Genomic DNA, 17,057 nt, shown 5'->3' on the forward strand with positions numbered 1-17,057 from the left:
CCAACAGCAGAAGATAGTGGAGCTGGCGCATATGTTGCGGGGGCATATGATTCTGGAGCGGGCATATCATCTGGGCGTGTATTCGGCTCTTCTGTATCCAAAAAAATGGACGAGTGAGTGAGAAATCTAATCCCCTCTCAAAAAACCCCCCAACTAAAGAACTCCCGACATCTCAAGATGACTACCTTGTTCGGTACCAGCTGCATATATCTGATGATCTGAAGATGAAGTTCGAGAAACACCCACAGTAGCATCCAAGGTCGTCTTGACTCTGGAGTCAATCTTGTCCAGTATTGAATCCAACATTAAAGTATTATCCGGTGCAGGCTCTTCTACACGTTGCTGCTGTTGCTGCTGCTGTTGATATGCGTAGTTTGCACTGGCTACTTGCTGTTCTTGTGGAGTCTGTTGCTGGTTGTGTTGATTCGATCCGGCATTTGCAGATGATGCTTGCCATGCTTGATACTGGTCATACCAGATTTTATATTCTGGCGAGTTATAATAAGCCTGAATATCAAACAAAGGAGGAGCGTTTTGTAAGTTCAAACATGTCTGAAGCTGCTAACTGGAACTGATGAAATGTAAACACCCACTAGCAAGGGCGTTTATGTAACATACCTGCAATGCGGCAGCAGCTTGCCTCTGTACTTCTAGGCTGGAATCCTCTTCCTCCTCTTCTTCATCATCCTCTTCCTCGTCTTCGTCGTATTGTTGTGTTTTATTTTCGTTGCTTTCTTCATTATGGCCATTATGGGTGGACTCTTCTCCTTCATTATCCACTTTATCTTGGTCCTCCTCATCGTCGGCTTCTTGTTTCCGCTTCATGATGTTGAGCTTCAAGTCAAGAAATTGATCTGTGGTTTTGTAGAGATCTATGAATTGGGTTGAGATTCTGACAGCTAGTATTTGAACCGAAGAATTGTCAATATAATCTGCTTTGTGCTTTTGTGCCTCGTTAATCTGTGTCCAAGCTGTCATCAAACAACCTCGAGGAACTGCACGGTGTCGCAACACACAATTGCGCAAAAAAGCTACTCGCATTTGAACCTTTATTTCAAGCTTTTCAACTCCAAACACCACACCAACGATAACCTCTAACATGCAACGAGGAATGGCACCTCCTTCATCGCGTGGAAGCTCTGATGACGACGACATTCGAGTACTGATCTCCAAGCTCGCTCCCAAGTTGAAAAAGGCCAACCTCATGCTGTTGCCATCAACGACTTCAGAAGTTCCCGTGCTAGAACCAATCCAAGCTTACGATCCAAGCCCTGGAAATGCTGACAAGTATTTAAACTCTCCACTTCATGCTGACGTGTTGCTTCACGTAAAGGCCGACGAGAGAATCATGACATTCTATGCTCACTGGTCATATGTCTGCCATACTCCATGGTTTGCTCAACGTAAAGAGCCAGGTGTTACTACGATTGAGGTATGTTGAAACTTTTGTTTTGTGCCAGCTGTCTATCTCACACCGAGTTACTTTTCCGTGACCCGAAGGACTGATCCAATGACTCGTACGAGCTCCAACTCACGATTTACATCGCTTAGGTGAATGTACCTAGTTCTCGACTATTCCTTGAGGCATTGCGATATATATATTGCAACACTATGGAAGCTCGATGGTATACTGCAGACAACATTATGGAAATTTTTGCCAATGCTTTATTCTTTGGTAAGTAATATGAAAGACAATCGTGATTTGTTCGCATACCGAAAAAAATGTACGCCTAATTACCTACAATTACCAGACTTGCAACCTGTGATTCATGCTTGTATCGCAGAGTTTCCTCGAGCTCGCTTAAGCGTCATTCAGCAAAAGAGCGAATGGTTTCACCACTCACGTTTTGGAATTGACCACTTGCGAGGATTCTGTGCTTCTGTTATGGCTGCTTCATCTTCAGACTTTATTTGTATTATCGAAATGTGTCTTGTATACTCTCAAGGGTGAGCATTGCTTACTTCAGCCTTGGAATACTATTTTCTGAAAGTTTCAACCCCCCTTTAGAGGAAATGTGGATTCGAAGGCCATACACGACTTGATCATCAAGAGTACACCTCGTCCTCCATACAAACCCATTCCAGTAAGTTTTATTACCATTGGTTTATAATGGCACAATGTGAAAGTGAACTTTTCCATATTAGGTGACTACTCTGACTGAATATCGACGTCGCTTTGGATCGTCTTTCAATACTTTACCAGCTTCAACTGTTTTAGAATCAGCTCGCTCTGTATCTCACAAACTGGTTAAGCTGGAATCGAGGGTTGCTCTCTTACAAACCGAACTTGAAAAGGCTTCTACCTCAACTCAGGAAGTAGAATGCATGAATTGTCGTTGCGTCTTGCCTCTCGCTGTCTTTACGGTAAGGCTTGCTTTTACTGTTATTGACTGAAAACGAGGCCAGCCAGCCATGCCGCAACATTGGGAACTAAAACGCTGGCTCTCGTGTAGAGCAAGAAGAGCACCTGCCCTCTCTTGACACACACGTCGGGCTTTGACTCGTCGAAGTACTTGTGCTGTGGCAGCTTGGTGGGTTACTATTGGGATTGTTGTTGGAACAAAGTGACGCGTGTTTAACTTGTATTGACATAGGGACATGTAAAGGGTTGTGTCATCGAGTATCGTAAGCATGTGATGGCATAGATGAATATACACTTTGAGATGGTAACTTTGTAAGAGTAAAGAGATCCGATTTTCTACAACAAGAATTGACTGAAAGGAATGCTTTATTTTACGTGAGTTGATCCCGACGTAGCGTTTGTCTATTTCTGCCTCGTGCTTGCGGTTATACTTAACGTGAATGTACTTGGGCCACTCTCTCCATCTCTCAACTCCCACCTCATAACAGGTCATACTTGCCACACTTTTGTGGAGTTTGCGCCGACGGTTGAAGGAATCACGGTCGTGGCGATCTTTCAGAGCATCTGCATACTGATATCACTCTGGTAAGTTCAAATTCGCACCCTCTCCAACCAATTGTTGAAAAATCGGCACATGTTTGACGTTTGACCCAAAAGTTTACCAAGTTCAAAATTCATAGCAAAACAAGATGGCGAGCTCAAGGGACTCGTGGGAGATATTGATTCAGCTCTACTCCAAGGTTGGTTTTGCTTCGTTACTACCCACTTTGGCCGTGCGAACACGTCACAGTTCGATGGTCCATGAAACGCATTGCTTGATTGTGAAATGGATCTATGCGCAATCTCAACTCGCACACGTCGCACTGTAGATCATGAGCTATGTCATCTCTGACGAGGAATCTGAAAAGGCTGTCTCTGAATTACGCAAGCTGGGAGATAAATTACGGCAGTATAGCAGTCAAAATCTCAAAAAGCTAGAAGAGACAAGACCGATAGAACGCCCGTTTTGTCGTCATAGCGGAACATGTACTCAAAACTGTGTCAGATCATTTGTCAGGTCTTTCTTTGTCCTGTATGCTGCAAACTATTTATTGGCTGTCGCGCCGGCCATCATCCGTGGACAGGTGTTCAAGCGTCCAGGTAGATTCAGTGGCGTGTCGAGTCGAACATCGTTGGAATCCCATATTAATCGTCTTCGTTCTTTAGAGATTCTGTATAAAGCTGCTGGGAAGGACACCAGGAGCTTTGCTCTTTGGTTTGCCAGCTTCATTTCTTCTTACAAAGGATTCTTATGCCTTTTCCGACGTTTGTCAAAGACAGACGCACCTGTAATTTCCTTTGCTGCAGGAACTCTCGCTGGAACCAGCATTTTCTTAGATAACAACGAGAGTCGTCGTGTAGCAATTGGTAACTTAATAGTTAGTTTTTGGTTTGCACATGCGTTTTTGATACTCTTTTTTATAGCTCTATATCTCTCGACCAGAAATTTGCATTTCGTCTATCGATGGGTCTGGAGAACCTTTTTGGAAGCCCGATGGGGCATCAAACGCAATGATGATGCCGAATCAGATGGAGAACTTGTCAAATTGGCAAATGCAATGGCTGATCACGCCGAGAACGCAGCTGCTAGATTATCACCGAAAACTACTACATCTATAGCTAGCCCCACTAACACCATATCGCCCACTCGTTCGAGTGCAGACGGATCCCTGGTACCTCGTATACGCCCAGTAAATAATAGTAGTAGTCCTAAGAACAATCACTCCACGAATTCTACACCACAACGATCTCAGAAGTTCCAGTTAACTGATGATGATGAGGATGACGAGGAGGAATGGTCGAATGTCTCTTCGAATAAACAGAGTCCCAGTAGTACTGTGGGTAGTTCGTCTGGAAGGACGCCACCTAGGAATGCTCGTGGAGATGAATTGGCTGAAAAGATCACATTGAAAACAGCGTCAAGTCACAAGCCACCACGCAAGATGTTTGATTTGCGGGGCTTTTTGAGGTAAATGCAGAGTTGAGAATCGTTGTCGAATCAATTCATTGACTCACCACTGGCTTTTTTTGTGTTGACAGAAACATGAATGCGGTCATCGTGATGTCACTTTCGTCTGCTCAGATTCTTTATGCTTTTACAGCAATGCCACATACTCTAGCAGTGAGTGTCAACAACAATCTAATATCCCAATCGAAACGCAATCTAATTTGTTTTTTTTTTTCTTTTTTCAGAAATCGTACTTCAACTTTTTGTTGGTACACGGGTCAATCCGCCAAATGTCTGGATCCAAAGCTCCACAGCATATGGACGCTATTGCATCTGTCATCAACGGGTCAACTAGAGCTGTTACGACGAAATGGATTCCATCTTGTAATGATGAAGGGGTGGTCTCGTCTATTGAGAAATTCATTCCTGATGGGATTGATCCAGGCCCATTGAAACTGATGCAAGACCTATTGCTTCCTACAGTACACTCTCATGGTAAGATTACTTTTATTCGCCATTTCCATTGTTAGGCTTCTAATGAAACCCTTTTTGGATCTAGAATATATTATCTGCTCTTTGCAACACCCTGGCACTCCATACTGTACAGAATCAGCACTCAAATTCTTCTTTAACGAGTACTTCCAAGGTAAGGCGGAAAGATCGATAACAGCAACTTCGAAGTCAACTCACATGACTTTCTATTAATTACATTAGCCATGAAGCTATATGCACCGCTGAACATTGTACGTTTCAACTCTTACAATGTCGTTACAATTCACCACGCTCTAACTTTCGATTGTATATACATTAGATTACACAACTGGTATTCCGACCAACCGCAATATACAAGAAACCTCTCACGACGGCATATTACTTTTCGACCTCAACACTACGATCTGCGCTGTTTCTGGCATGCTACTGTACATTGGGCTGGTCATCTCTCTGTGGTTTAAGGAATTACTTTGGAGGCGACAAGCCCTGGATTTATATAGTTAATGGAATTGCTGCAGGCACTACAGTCCTGATTGACCAAAAGGGTCGACGTCTCGAACTAGCCATGTACTGTCTTCCGCGAGCCTTGGAAAGTTTCTTTAGATGTGGTGTGGAATGGAATTGGTGGAGATCGATACCTGGTGGCGAGGCAATCTACTTTTCATTGGTAAGTTTTGGGTTAGAACAGTTTTATTCTTGCTTTCGTGATTTCTGACTGTGCTATGTTTAGTCGACTGGTGTGCTAATGCTCCTATATCAGCATGACGCTGAGAGCATCCCTGATACGTATAGAAGGATTATGGGGCGTTTCTTTGGAAAGAACTAAGAACTAACGTTAAAACTTGACTCTGTTTTGAAGAGTAAATATATTTTTGGAAGTAAAAGCGGTCGTGAATGTATTTTGACGCGACTTCATAGACGGATCGTAGACGGCAGATTGCTCCGCTATATTCTCAAAGTGGACGTGATTCTGAGTTTTGAGTGTGTCACCAAGAAAGCGACGACCCGCAGTTCCTTGCTTGTCATCAAGAACAACAATCACATTCGAAGGAGCTGTTCGATCTCTACGTATCCAAAAGACAACAGAGTAAGCACGCGGTTAGGCTTGGATCAGCACTTTTGTGTCTGAATCAACCTTGTACAATTTCCTTGCTTGATCTAGACATTCAACCTACGAATGACCACTCGCTCAGGTCTAACACCCAATTCTACTCCATTTCATTGCATATAGAACAATGGTCGTCGCTGTCATCTTTCAAGTGTGGCCAAAGGACGAAGAATCGAAAAAGGAATATTTGGACATTGCAGGCAATTTAAGACTCGAATTGGTCAACTTTGATGGATTTATAAGTATTGAACGGTTTCAGTCATTGACTGACTCTACAAAGGTGAGTCCCCTGTTTGTTTGTGTGGTATTCGTTTTTGTAGAGTCACTGTTGTTCTGTCACGCTTTTGATCAAATACGCAGGTCATGCTAACCCCTTCGAATTTGATCGCTCGTTTAGATGCTTAGTATCAGTATGTGGCGAGATGAAGCCTCTGTTGCCAAGTGGAGGGAAGTTGAAGAGCATACACATGCTCAACAAGCTGGTCGTGAGAGGCTCTTTAAGGAATACAGACTGCAAGTTGCAGCAGTCATACGAGACTACTCGTTGAACGAACGATCACAAGCCCCAAAACAATGGGCTACTGCTAAATTCTGATGGCAGTTGGATGCATGTCACACATTTGGGAGCGACAAAAGGTCTGTTTCAAAAGTAAAAAGTGGTCAGGGTGTAGTGATATTAGTATTAGAATCTGGGACGCCTGTTACATTATAATAAATATGCTGATGTCAAGCAAAAGAATGATATAAGAAAAGGTATCGATACGATAATATTAGATGATGATGTTCTAGTCCTGGTGGCGACGCTTGATGCTGCGGCTGTAGCTGTTGCTGTAGCTGTTACGGCAGACGTCGTGACGGGTGATGGATTAATGACTGCGAGTGGCCATGTTGGTAGAGTAGTCGAGTTATACTTAGGAGGCGCAGGTGAGTAGACTCCGCTATACCATTGTTGGTCTCCAAGACACGTCCCTATAGGCTGCACGTCAAATCCCCTTGATAGAACCTGCATCATGGCATATGGAGCTGCGTCTGCAGAGATATTGAATAGATCGTGCTCAAGGGTTATTGGTGACTACAACGAGGCCAGTATGGTTAAGAGTGTAAGCAAGAAGGGATTCACTCTTGAACAAGAATGCTTTCACTTTCGAGTTCACTTACATTGTTCCCTGACACTAGACTGCCTGCTTTTTGTTCTGTTGCCCAAATCGACATGTTGTTGACAATCCATTGCTCATTGAAATTGTTTGACGGTATGCTCGATTGAAAGTCTTTGGTATCTTGAGACCTATGGGAATCTCGTCACTACCTTCTCTCTAGCTCAAACAAAACTCTGCTGTTTGCTTGATTGTTTGTGTGTTACCATACGACAATTTGATATCCCATCAATTTCAGCACGGCCCGCGTCCTGGTATCGATATTTCCGTACGGAGGCCGCACTAATACAGACACTTTGTAGTCAGTTCTTCTCTTTCAAGTCACTGCAGTTCAAACAACGCAAAAGGAGCATCATACGCACTGTATCTAGGATGTACTCCTATCATATCATAGACCAGTGTATCACACCACATCATTTCCGCTATGATCTGGTCATTGGTCAAAGAAGCCAGGTACGGATGCGACCTATTTAAATAAGTTAGGCCGCCTTTCAATGACCCACTCAAATTGTGAATCCTACCATGTATGGCAACCTATTTGATGTCCCGAGTTAAAAGCACGGACGAGGACATCGGGATGCTCCATTATCCTCGAACCAATTACAAAGAAGGTGATCTTGACCTCTGGTATCAAATCCAAAAAGTCCAGCACTTTTGGAGTATACGGTGAAGGCCCGTCGTCCAGTGTGATTCCCCAGACTGTTTTGGAGTTGGGGCAATAGACAATATCTTTGGTAGCATCAATTCCCAGAGTGAATCCAGTCTATAACGGAGTCGGTTAGTTTGTGTGATTTCCAAGGATGGTTCTCCTTCACGGGTCAGATGGGTGAGAAGGTGCGAAATGCTTGCCAGATTCGTTTGCAATGGCCCAGATGCTATTCCTTTCGCGGTCCAGTCTATGTTCAAGTTTCTGCTGAGCATTCACATTTTTCAAAACTAGATGATTACCACTTGACTCACTATATAGAGTCAGCCATTCAGGTTTTGCAGTCGGTACTGCATCCTAGATAGAATCGAATGATGAAGGTCTTAGAAACGAAGTCATCATAGGGTGCAAAACTTGCAAAGCGAAGTTTGAACTTACCTTTGTTGGGTAGTTGGCGGGATTTACGGGAACGGCACCATTCCATAAGGCCTCTGTGACCTGCAGCAAGGCTGCTACAGTGAGCAGAAGTAGCCTTCGCATGGGAAATGCCAAAGCTTAAACCAGTTGTTGCGCAACTTGGTGGCAAACGAAATTCTGAGAAAACACGCAATGCATGCACAATTCAAAGACAGTTGCGACGGATAAATTGTGGGCAACGGAAGCTTGTAACGGGATCTAAAAGTCAACGCGCGAGCGATCGTCTAGGCATCCAAAGAAAGGTGTCCACGTGTTCGACCGATACACAGATCCAACTGTTGTATTGCGATAAAGACAATTAAAAGGATTTCATTGATATCAAAAGTTCGTAGTGAACCCTCCCAAGCAGCTTGCTTCCGTGCTGAATAATTTTCAACGCGATTGTGGAAGGTGTTTGGAATGAAATAAACCCCTTTCTAAACGAGCTTTGCAATGGGAGGCAAATTGGAAACGCAAGGATGACGCTTCCGGGAATTCTCCTTTCATTCCTCCTTAGTGACTTCTTCTCTGCTGGAATGTGTTTTTTTTTTTCCTTTTTCTCCTTTACAGTTTGGTACCACCGAAAGGCTGTGGAGGTCCTTTCGTTTTGACCGTTCATCAAGTTTATTCGTCAGTTCAGTCGTGAGTAATGGGGTGGTGGATAACAATAGGGCTGCTGCTGGCTTCAGCATCTCTGGTGGTATCTCAGCAGCCACGCCTCCCCAATGTGACTTATACACCAACTCCATGGGATGGAATCTCGCAACAACTGATAGGTTTCCCTCCTTTGGGAAAGATTCCCATCAATCCGTTATGGACGGCCCTGGTGAATACTACAGGTATGTCACGAGAAGAGCATCTTGCGGTTGGTGTGTTGTCGGAGGAGCTTGGTTTCGAACCGCGTTTGGTGGTTTACAGCAATGGCCAGCTCAAGGGTCTCAAGTTTGGTGTCAGAGAGAGGTTATAACGGTATCATTGTCGAATACTGGGATGCTTGAACACTATCTTGCGAGTTTCAGCTCGAGGATCGCACCATACTGGAAATAGAAACTAGGAATTCTTCACACAAATGATGATCACTGAATCTCTGCTTGTCTTGCAACAGGAATACCCATTGGTCCCCTGGCCTCGAATGTGACTGGCGTTGGTGCAGAGATGTGGCAAGGAACGACAGATCATACCTATTGCAGCGACAAGAACAGTATGTTCACATCTCCAACTTAAATCAGAGATTTATCAACGTGATAGAATCTTATTTCTTCCTTTTGTTAGCATTTGGAATAACCTTTGATGACGGTCCAGGTAAATTTCAATCAAGACGGAGAAGTGGACCTTTTTCTTTGCTAACATGACTCGTTTGTAGGAATGTATACCACGAACCTTCTCAACTTTTTGAAGAGCATTAATTTGAAGGTCACGTTCTTCACTATTGGCGTTCAAAGTACGTCAAAACTCGCTTTGACAAAGTACTGCGTTCCATGGCAAACAATTGACGTTCTCTCCACCGCAATATAGTTGTACAATACCCAGCTGTGTTTAAATCCATATTTGATGCAGGTCATCAGATTGGGTGCCATGTTAGTATCGTCGACCTTTACGTTTTTCGTCGTCTCACGTGTAACTCAAATCATTTTTCACTGTGTTAGACCTGGACACACCCATGGTTGACTAGTCTTACTAATGAGCAGATAATGTATGGCTTGAGACACATCCGATTACGCTAGGAACGCTTTTGCTAACATATTTCATTACTGCAGAATGGAGACTTTTTGGTGTGAGCAAGCATTCCAAGCTGTGCTTGGAATAAGACCAGTGTATATGAGACCACCCCATGGAGGTAAGCTAAGTTGCATTCAATTTAGCAATCTCCTGGAGCCTAACTTCATCTCGCAATGTCAGATATAAATCCCAGAGTTCGATCTATATTAATACAGATGGGGTACGTCTTGAGCCGAAACTCGTCATATTTCCCCCTTACATGTTCTGACATCGAATTTTGCTTACAGATACACGATCGTCGAGTGGACTAAAGACACCAATGACTGGCGTATGAGTTACGACACGACTTTCCAAGGCTCGTGGGTAACAGGCAACGTGTCGCAATGGATACAGCAACAGAAAGCAGGCACGCTACTACCGAATGGTGGTGGTCCCATTCTCTTAGAGCATGATTTGTGGAGTCAGAGTGCAGCGCTGGGACCCAGTGTAATAAACCTCGTTCGTAATGCTGGATTTAACATTCAGCGAATCGGCGACTGGTGAGTCAGACAAGTCTGTTGCTTTCTCTGAAAAGCAACGCCACGCTAACGGTTTATTTGGTGACGTGTTTAGTTTGGGAGATCCACCGGCAAATTGGTATCGTAATGCTACAGTGATGCCTGGATTCGCTACACTGCCGACACCATCTCCTACACAATCCCCCATACCATCACTTCAACCCACGGCAGAGGTTGTTGGGACATCTGTAGCTCCGCAATCCTCTTCTGGACTATATTCAGCACCTCTTATTGTTTTAATCGCATGTGTCATAGTAGGACTGATATTTGTAATTCAATTGTAGAAATGAAACCCCCTAATCTTGCAGCTAGAAATGTGGCGTTTGGCAGTTGCGTAGTGTGCGAAAATCGGGTGTGGGTTTCACACTATAAAACAACCCCAAAACTTTTCGAATCGAACACAACCGTCTCGAGCATTACCTTACTGCTAAACTTGCTAGTCTTTCTTTCCTTCCGATACTTTCATGCCAATAGCACTTTCATATCATCGCGAGGCCTACGATCGCGAGCACCACCCAAGCAAAACAAACCACCTAACACCATCACCTTCGACACCCAAATCTCCAACCTCATCATCTAAAAGTATGTACGGAACCGCTCCAGCTCACCCGCCCTTTGGTACCATGAAAATCAAATATCCTCAAACTGTTGGCGCACCCAGCAATGACAAGTCGTCGATGAATGGATGGACTATGGGATTGACTCTGGGTGCTGCTGCTCCACTGGGCCCGAACAGATCTAGCCAGAAAAATACTGGTGGTGAATGTATGTCGCGTGTGCATTGGATTTCTCAGTTTGATGGTTTTAGCTAAAGTACATTCTAATTGACAAAACCACAGTCGCCGAAAAAGTGCTGTATGAGTGGTGGAGTGGATGAAGTCTTCTCTGGATGGTATTTCATCTCTGACTTTACAATACTTGGGATAGTTGGGAACTGCAACGATACGTTCAATATCATGCCCGGCAACAAGAACAACACATAGTCTTTAAACACATTTTATTCTTATATAACAATATCATGCCTGCCTCATTGTTAGCTGGCCTGCTGCAATCTTGTCCTAGTACTGAAGACATCACGAAAAGCACATGCAACCAAATCGTGCCGCAAAACCAAACGAAATGGATGTTTTATAGCACGTATCCAACAACATTCTACTGGAACTTCCTCTTCACAAGCAACCAAACTTTAATGCAAACACCCTTCACAAGCTTTGACCCGGCTTTCAATGGGTTGCTTTGTCGCCAATCAAGAAAATGTCGGCTTTCAAACATTCCAACAAGTCATCAAAAGGTTGACTTAAAACGTAGCAGAGACAAAATCTTCGGAGGACTCCCGGATATCATAAGATATCATGTTCAAGAAACGTGAGAGCCACGTTGAATTTAGTGCTGTTAAACAAAACCAAAAAATCATTGCTGACATTTCTCGCGTAAAAAAATGTAGGGGTCAATGGCGAGACCAAAGACAAGAAGGTATGCCGCTATTTTGGCATATTTCTAGACCGTGGCAAATGGTTGTTAACTGGAATCTCCATTATGACTTAGGAGAGCACCGATGTATTAAACAAGGCCGAACCTGCATTACCGAAAAAATCAGCAGACGATGAACGGCCACAAACGTCTGCTTTGTCTTCCAGTGCAGCGAGCCCAACATCACCTACCAAAAGCTCAAGCGGAGTTGGAATGTTGATGGTACGAGTCGTAGAGGCCAAGAGTATCCCAACTCTACCAAATGGCAAGGAACTACCTTATTGTGTACTGGAATTCGATAAGAATGAAGTCGTGGTTGCTGCAAAAGAAGCTGGTCGGGATACTATTCTGTGGCAGCATCGAGCTCACTTGTATGTGAATCGTGTAGTCTATAATAACCGCATTTTTTCGCTTAAGGTAATCCTAACAATCTACTACTATAGCGACGTGTCCCGAGAACACGAATTGGCTGTATCTATATACCAGAGGGGAGCGGGTGGTGCTGATATTTTATTGGCTAGCGTAAAACTACGACCTAAATTCACTGATGGTGGATTACAAGACGAGTGGTATCAGAGTCAGAACTTTTCGTCGGACGGCAAGGAAGCTGCTAATGGTGAAATCCATTTGCAGATTGGGTTCAAGAAGCTTGGTGTAAGCGTTGACAGTGGGATGACTATGTGAAAGATGGACTTTAACTTGAACATGAAATATAGGGAAAGCACATGGACATTGAAGAATTTGAATTGCTCAAAGTTATAGGAAAGGGCAGTTTCGGAAAGGTAAGTGTGTTTGTGTAAAATTCACTAACTGGACTTATGTGAATGATTCTGCAGTACGCACTCGTTGTTTTCCCTCTGTCCTAACTTTCTCCTTCACTACAAATCAGGTTATGCAAGTACGGAAAAAGGACACCAGTCGAATCTACGCCATGAAAATCCTCAAAAAATCCCACATCGTCGAACGATCCGAAGTATCTCACACACTAGCTGAACGGACTGTCTTGGCTCAAATCAACCACCCTTTCATCGTCCCATTAAAGTTCTCCTTCCAGTCACCTGAAAAGCTGTATCTCGTATTGGCTTTTGTGAATGGTGGTGAATTGTTTCACCATTTGCAGAGGGAAGGAAGATTCTCTGAGGATCGGGCTAGATTCTACACTGCTGAATTGCTCTGTGCTTTGGAATGTTTGCATGGATATAATATTATCTACAGGTACAGAAGGCTGAATCAGGGGGAGGAATCAATGATCCCTATTAATCAATGGATATTCGAGTAGCGAGTTTTTGCTTACTGGTTTTTGTACTTTGACAGGGATTTGAAACCAGAAAACATCCTATTGGACTATACCGGCCACATTGCCCTATGTGATTTCGGCCTGTGTAAGCTCGACATGAAACAAGGTGCCAAAACAAACACCTTCTGTGGAACACCTGAATACTTGGCTCCTGAACTGTTGCTTGGACAGGGATACACCAAAGCTGTAGATTGGTGGACTTTGGGCATACTATTGTACGAAATGTTGACTGGTCTTCCACCATTCTATGATGAAAACACGAATGAAATGTATCGCAAGATCTTGATTGACGAGTTGAGATTCCCTGATGATATTGGATCTCAAGCAAAGGATTTGCTCAAAGGGGTAAGAAAAAGAATCTGAAACTTGGTTTCGCGAGACGCGTTTAAGCCAGTTAACATTTTTTCGCTCACGTAGTTACTAAACCGGGATCCAAACGAGCGACTCGGCAACGAAGGTCCCGAAGCTATCAAAAACCATCCCTTCTTTGCAGACATCAATTGGTCGAAACTCATGGCCAGAAAGTACCAACCCCCATTCAAGCCCAATGTAGCATCAGCTACCGATACGTCCAACTTCGATGAAGAGTTTACTTCAGAGGCACCTACTGATTCCGTTACAGAGACATCGCACTTGTCTGAAACCGTTCAACAACAGTTTGCTGGGTTTACATTCCAGGCACATGCGGAACATATGGCTGGTAGTGTTGTTGCTGGTAGTCTGATGACGAATGGGATGCCAAGGGGTAAGGAGGTTGCTGGAAGTTTCAGACCTACGACAAGAGTTGGACGTGGTGTATAAGAAGGCAAGGAGGGAAAAACAGTTACTTAATAAAGTGTGAATAAAACCTCAAGCAAGTCACAAATATAAAATGGTCGATTCGAAAACCAAGATGGGTGTCATTCCAACTTCTTCGATTTTTTTGCACATCGGTTGCGACTTGCACCATCACAAGCAAAAAATCACACTCAACAACGGCGTATAAGCTTATATAAGAATTTCCATATTGTTTTTACGAGGCTTTGAATACAAAAGAGACTAAAAGAATGATTCACTACTCCGACAACAACCCATAATAAAACCCATCCTTACACAAAATCACCAACTCCCCCTTCACATCTCATCCTTATGTATATATTTCGATTACTTTACAAGCCCACCAACAGAGTATGGTTGAATGGGTTGTTGAAATCCTCCAGTTGGACTAGTAGCTCCTGAAGTTGAAACTGGACGAGCGGCACTAGTACCAGCAGGCAAGATCTTTGCCGAAATCAAGGATGGGCGGATTGCCTTATAGCAGAGCGTCGAGTTTTTAGATGATTGCAACCAGTAGAGGGCACCAATCTTGGACATGTTCCACAAGGTTTTGTACTTGGTGGTCAATGCTGACGAGACTCGGGCAGTGTCCAAGACTGTGATGAGACCGTAGAAGGCCCCTGTGTGGTGATGAGGTGGGTTTGTTTAGTAGTCATAAGAGATTATGTTGCTATAGCACGCAAAAAAGGGCATTCGACAGAGGTCAGCTTAACTTACAGTAACTGATCCAACGAGTGATTTCTTCAGGATCCTTGTTTTCAATAGTTCGCAGAGAAGCGTCTAATCAAACGAGAAGAATGGTGGTTGTGAGTGTTGATATACTAAAGAAGGGCAACCGGCAGACCATCTACATCCGCCAGACAGCGATAGACGGCTATATGCTGGACAGATATCCTTCAACGACGCATCTCTGCATGGAGTGTAATGCAAACTGCAAGCGACTGCCAAAGCTCGTCATCACAGTCATCACTCAATTACACGTGCAACACGTAAGCCACAACAACAGGACCATGCTACTTACAGATGGGGAAGAGGACACCTACGACATTCGAAACAAGTCCACCAGCCCTCCGAATAGCCAAACCAAAAGCAACAATCATTCCAATAACGGCAAGTAAGAAGAATGCCGATGGTGGTAGACCAGTTCTCTTTGATGCTTCACTAAAGTAGTGGGCTCCATTGATACTAGATTATAGACGTGTTTAGTATATAAATTCTGCAGAGTTAATGTGGGATATGTTTGATATGTACCGATCCTCGAGTTGTTGGACTCTGACCAAAACTTGTGCCCGAAGTGAATTTGCGATACGAGCTGTCTGGTCTGGGTTGAGAGGGCTGTTCTTTTGGAGCTTGTTTACTATCTCAGCTAGTAAATCGGTCATAGGGTACTTTGAGGCCGGTTTAGCTATTTTGCTCATATTGAAAGGTGGCTGCTTCCTAAAGGTTCCAATAGTCAGGATTATGAGTTGTCATAATCGAGCAGAGAAGGCTGCCTCGCTTATATCAATAATAGAAGTAGGACTTGCCTCGTTGTTGTAGAACACTGTCTGTCTTTTTTCACTGTTAAGCTTGAAATTTGTCTGTTTGTGTGTGGTGATTGTCAAGTTGGGTTTGAATCACAAAGATATTTTCGTCGAGAGGACAAGTCAAAGCTCCACTCGCAGGCATTCGTCGCTATTACACGCAAAGTCCATTTAAAATAATTTCTGTATGCTGGTGCGGCTCGTTAAACTTGCTGAAAACGTGAATTTCTAAGAACTTGAGATTATACTAGCAAACACGTATGTAAAGAATATAAATCTTGCATTTCCCGTATAAGATCGCGTCAATTCAATTTCGGCCTTACTAGCCTCGGTCTTACTCACGCTCTCTTCCGGAAACTCCATAGCTCCTGCAAAAGTGCTGACAAGATGCTAACAGCAAGCAATGACGACGTAGAGCCAAGTCAAACCTTCAAAAAGCTGTTCCTACGGGAATGTTACAACGCACAATATAATGACGGCCTATTCTCTTGGGGAGCTCCAGAATTCCTGTTTCAAGATGTCAGGTACACATTACGAGAATCTTCGTTTCAAACCGTTCCAGTCCTCAAACCTTCGACCAATGTTAGGATCTTTGGTGATGTCGTAGATCTCATATCTCATACCGCAAACAATGGTGAACTGGTGGTTGATGCAGTTGTATTGGGTAAAGGGCCATACTGTCTTGATGTTCAAGAACTTGACGACTAAGGCCGAAACATTAGATGATTCCACGCACGCCATTCGTGTCAATCTACCTATACAAATGAAGATGCATTCAAGAGGTCTTACTCTGGGAATGTGTATGGAAGTTCTGGGCACGCTGCGAACGTCGAGGGATTGTCCACGCTACGTTGATGCAATAGGGTGAGTCCACTATACCTTTACGTGCTTGCTATCATCATAACTCAAACTTGTCATTATCACAAAGGTATCACATTCACGAAGACCCAACGACAAGTCTCCTTCGCACTCTTCAAACAATCCGATTCTACCAACTTGAGCTCATTCCTGAATGGCTCGCAATCATCAAAACCAACAATACCAACAACGATACAGATACGATGGTTGAATCCACACAACTAGATGAACCAGAGCAACACCAACATCAATACGACGGTGCTTTTCGGTTCACTCAAGCTCCAGTCCGCCAACAACAACAACAGCAGCAACAATCTGTGAATATTGATCCAATGTTTGATAATGACGATGATATGCTTATGGGTATGCCTTTGATGTCTTTTCTGAAATGCAAATGTTAGGCTTGCGTTGGAGTTGATTGCTTGTTTAGATGAGGACCTCTAAACCATTTGAGTACTAGTAGGTGGTGGCGGTGAGGATTTCAACAACAAGGTTCTGCAAGCTTTGGCTGGATTCCCTAACGGGGCATCTGTCATCACGGATCTTGGACCATTGTTTCCTGTGGAGAGTGCAACTGGTGATCTCACGAACTGTATCAATCAGGTTAGAGCA

At 43.7% G+C, this 17,057-nt stretch overlaps 6 protein-coding genes across 6 annotated transcripts; 4 read left to right on the forward strand and 2 right to left on the reverse strand.

Annotated features, from left to right (window-relative positions):
• Positions 1-1,111: 1,111 nt before the first annotated feature.
• Positions 1,112-2,645, forward strand: SmJEL517_g03611 (uncharacterized protein; the record flags this gene model as incomplete). The annotated part of the gene is made up of 7 exons (XM_031169539.1): positions 1,112-1,432; positions 1,552-1,675; positions 1,752-1,947; positions 2,009-2,084; positions 2,146-2,364; positions 2,454-2,531; positions 2,595-2,645. The coding sequence occupies 7 exons, from the start codon at positions 1,112-1,114 to the stop codon at positions 2,643-2,645; spliced, it is 1,065 nt and encodes a 354-aa protein (XP_031024443.1).
• Positions 2,646-3,234: 589 nt separating this feature from the next.
• On the forward strand, positions 3,235-5,667 carry SmJEL517_g03612 (uncharacterized protein; the record flags this gene model as incomplete). The annotated part of the gene is made up of 9 exons (XM_031169540.1): positions 3,235-3,502; positions 3,569-3,769; positions 3,827-4,370; positions 4,442-4,523; positions 4,595-4,844; positions 4,909-4,995; positions 5,064-5,092; positions 5,161-5,508; positions 5,572-5,667. The coding sequence occupies 9 exons, from the start codon at positions 3,235-3,237 to the stop codon at positions 5,665-5,667; spliced, it is 1,905 nt and encodes a 634-aa protein (XP_031024442.1).
• A 988-nt stretch (positions 5,668-6,655) lies between these two features.
• SmJEL517_g03613 (uncharacterized protein) lies at positions 6,656-8,289 on the reverse strand (the record flags this gene model as incomplete). The annotated part of the gene is made up of 7 exons (XM_031169541.1): positions 6,656-7,021; positions 7,108-7,234; positions 7,310-7,385; positions 7,466-7,569; positions 7,625-7,866; positions 8,029-8,106; positions 8,188-8,289. 7 exons carry the CDS (start codon positions 8,287-8,289, stop codon positions 6,656-6,658), a joined length of 1,095 nt encoding a protein of 364 aa, XP_031024441.1.
• A 565-nt stretch (positions 8,290-8,854) lies between these two features.
• On the forward strand, positions 8,855-10,765 carry SmJEL517_g03614 (uncharacterized protein; the record flags this gene model as incomplete). Its single annotated transcript, XM_031169542.1, has 10 exons — positions 8,855-9,044; positions 9,311-9,406; positions 9,478-9,507; positions 9,569-9,646; positions 9,721-9,782; positions 9,852-9,898; positions 9,963-10,042; positions 10,105-10,144; positions 10,212-10,463; positions 10,537-10,765. 10 exons carry the CDS (start codon positions 8,855-8,857, stop codon positions 10,763-10,765), a joined length of 1,104 nt encoding a protein of 367 aa, XP_031024448.1.
• A 180-nt stretch (positions 10,766-10,945) lies between these two features.
• On the forward strand, positions 10,946-14,049 carry SmJEL517_g03615 (uncharacterized protein; the record flags this gene model as incomplete). Its single annotated transcript, XM_031169543.1, has 8 exons — positions 10,946-11,246; positions 11,926-11,954; positions 12,027-12,322; positions 12,395-12,605; positions 12,668-12,733; positions 12,841-13,166; positions 13,266-13,593; positions 13,666-14,049. 8 exons carry the CDS (start codon positions 10,946-10,948, stop codon positions 14,047-14,049), a joined length of 1,941 nt encoding a protein of 646 aa, XP_031024447.1.
• A 342-nt stretch (positions 14,050-14,391) lies between these two features.
• On the reverse strand, positions 14,392-15,482 carry SmJEL517_g03616 (uncharacterized protein; the record flags this gene model as incomplete). The annotated part of the gene is made up of 4 exons (XM_031169544.1): positions 14,392-14,684; positions 14,782-14,844; positions 15,086-15,249; positions 15,316-15,482. 4 exons carry the CDS (start codon positions 15,480-15,482, stop codon positions 14,392-14,394), a joined length of 687 nt encoding a protein of 228 aa, XP_031024446.1.
• Positions 15,483-17,057: the final 1,575 nt, after the last annotated feature.

This window comes from Synchytrium microbalum (genome assembly GCF_006535985.1).
Source record: "Synchytrium microbalum strain JEL517 chromosome Unknown SmJEL517_scf0020, whole genome shotgun sequence".
Classification (NCBI taxonomy): domain Eukaryota; kingdom Fungi; phylum Chytridiomycota; class Chytridiomycetes; order Synchytriales; family Synchytriaceae; genus Synchytrium; species Synchytrium microbalum.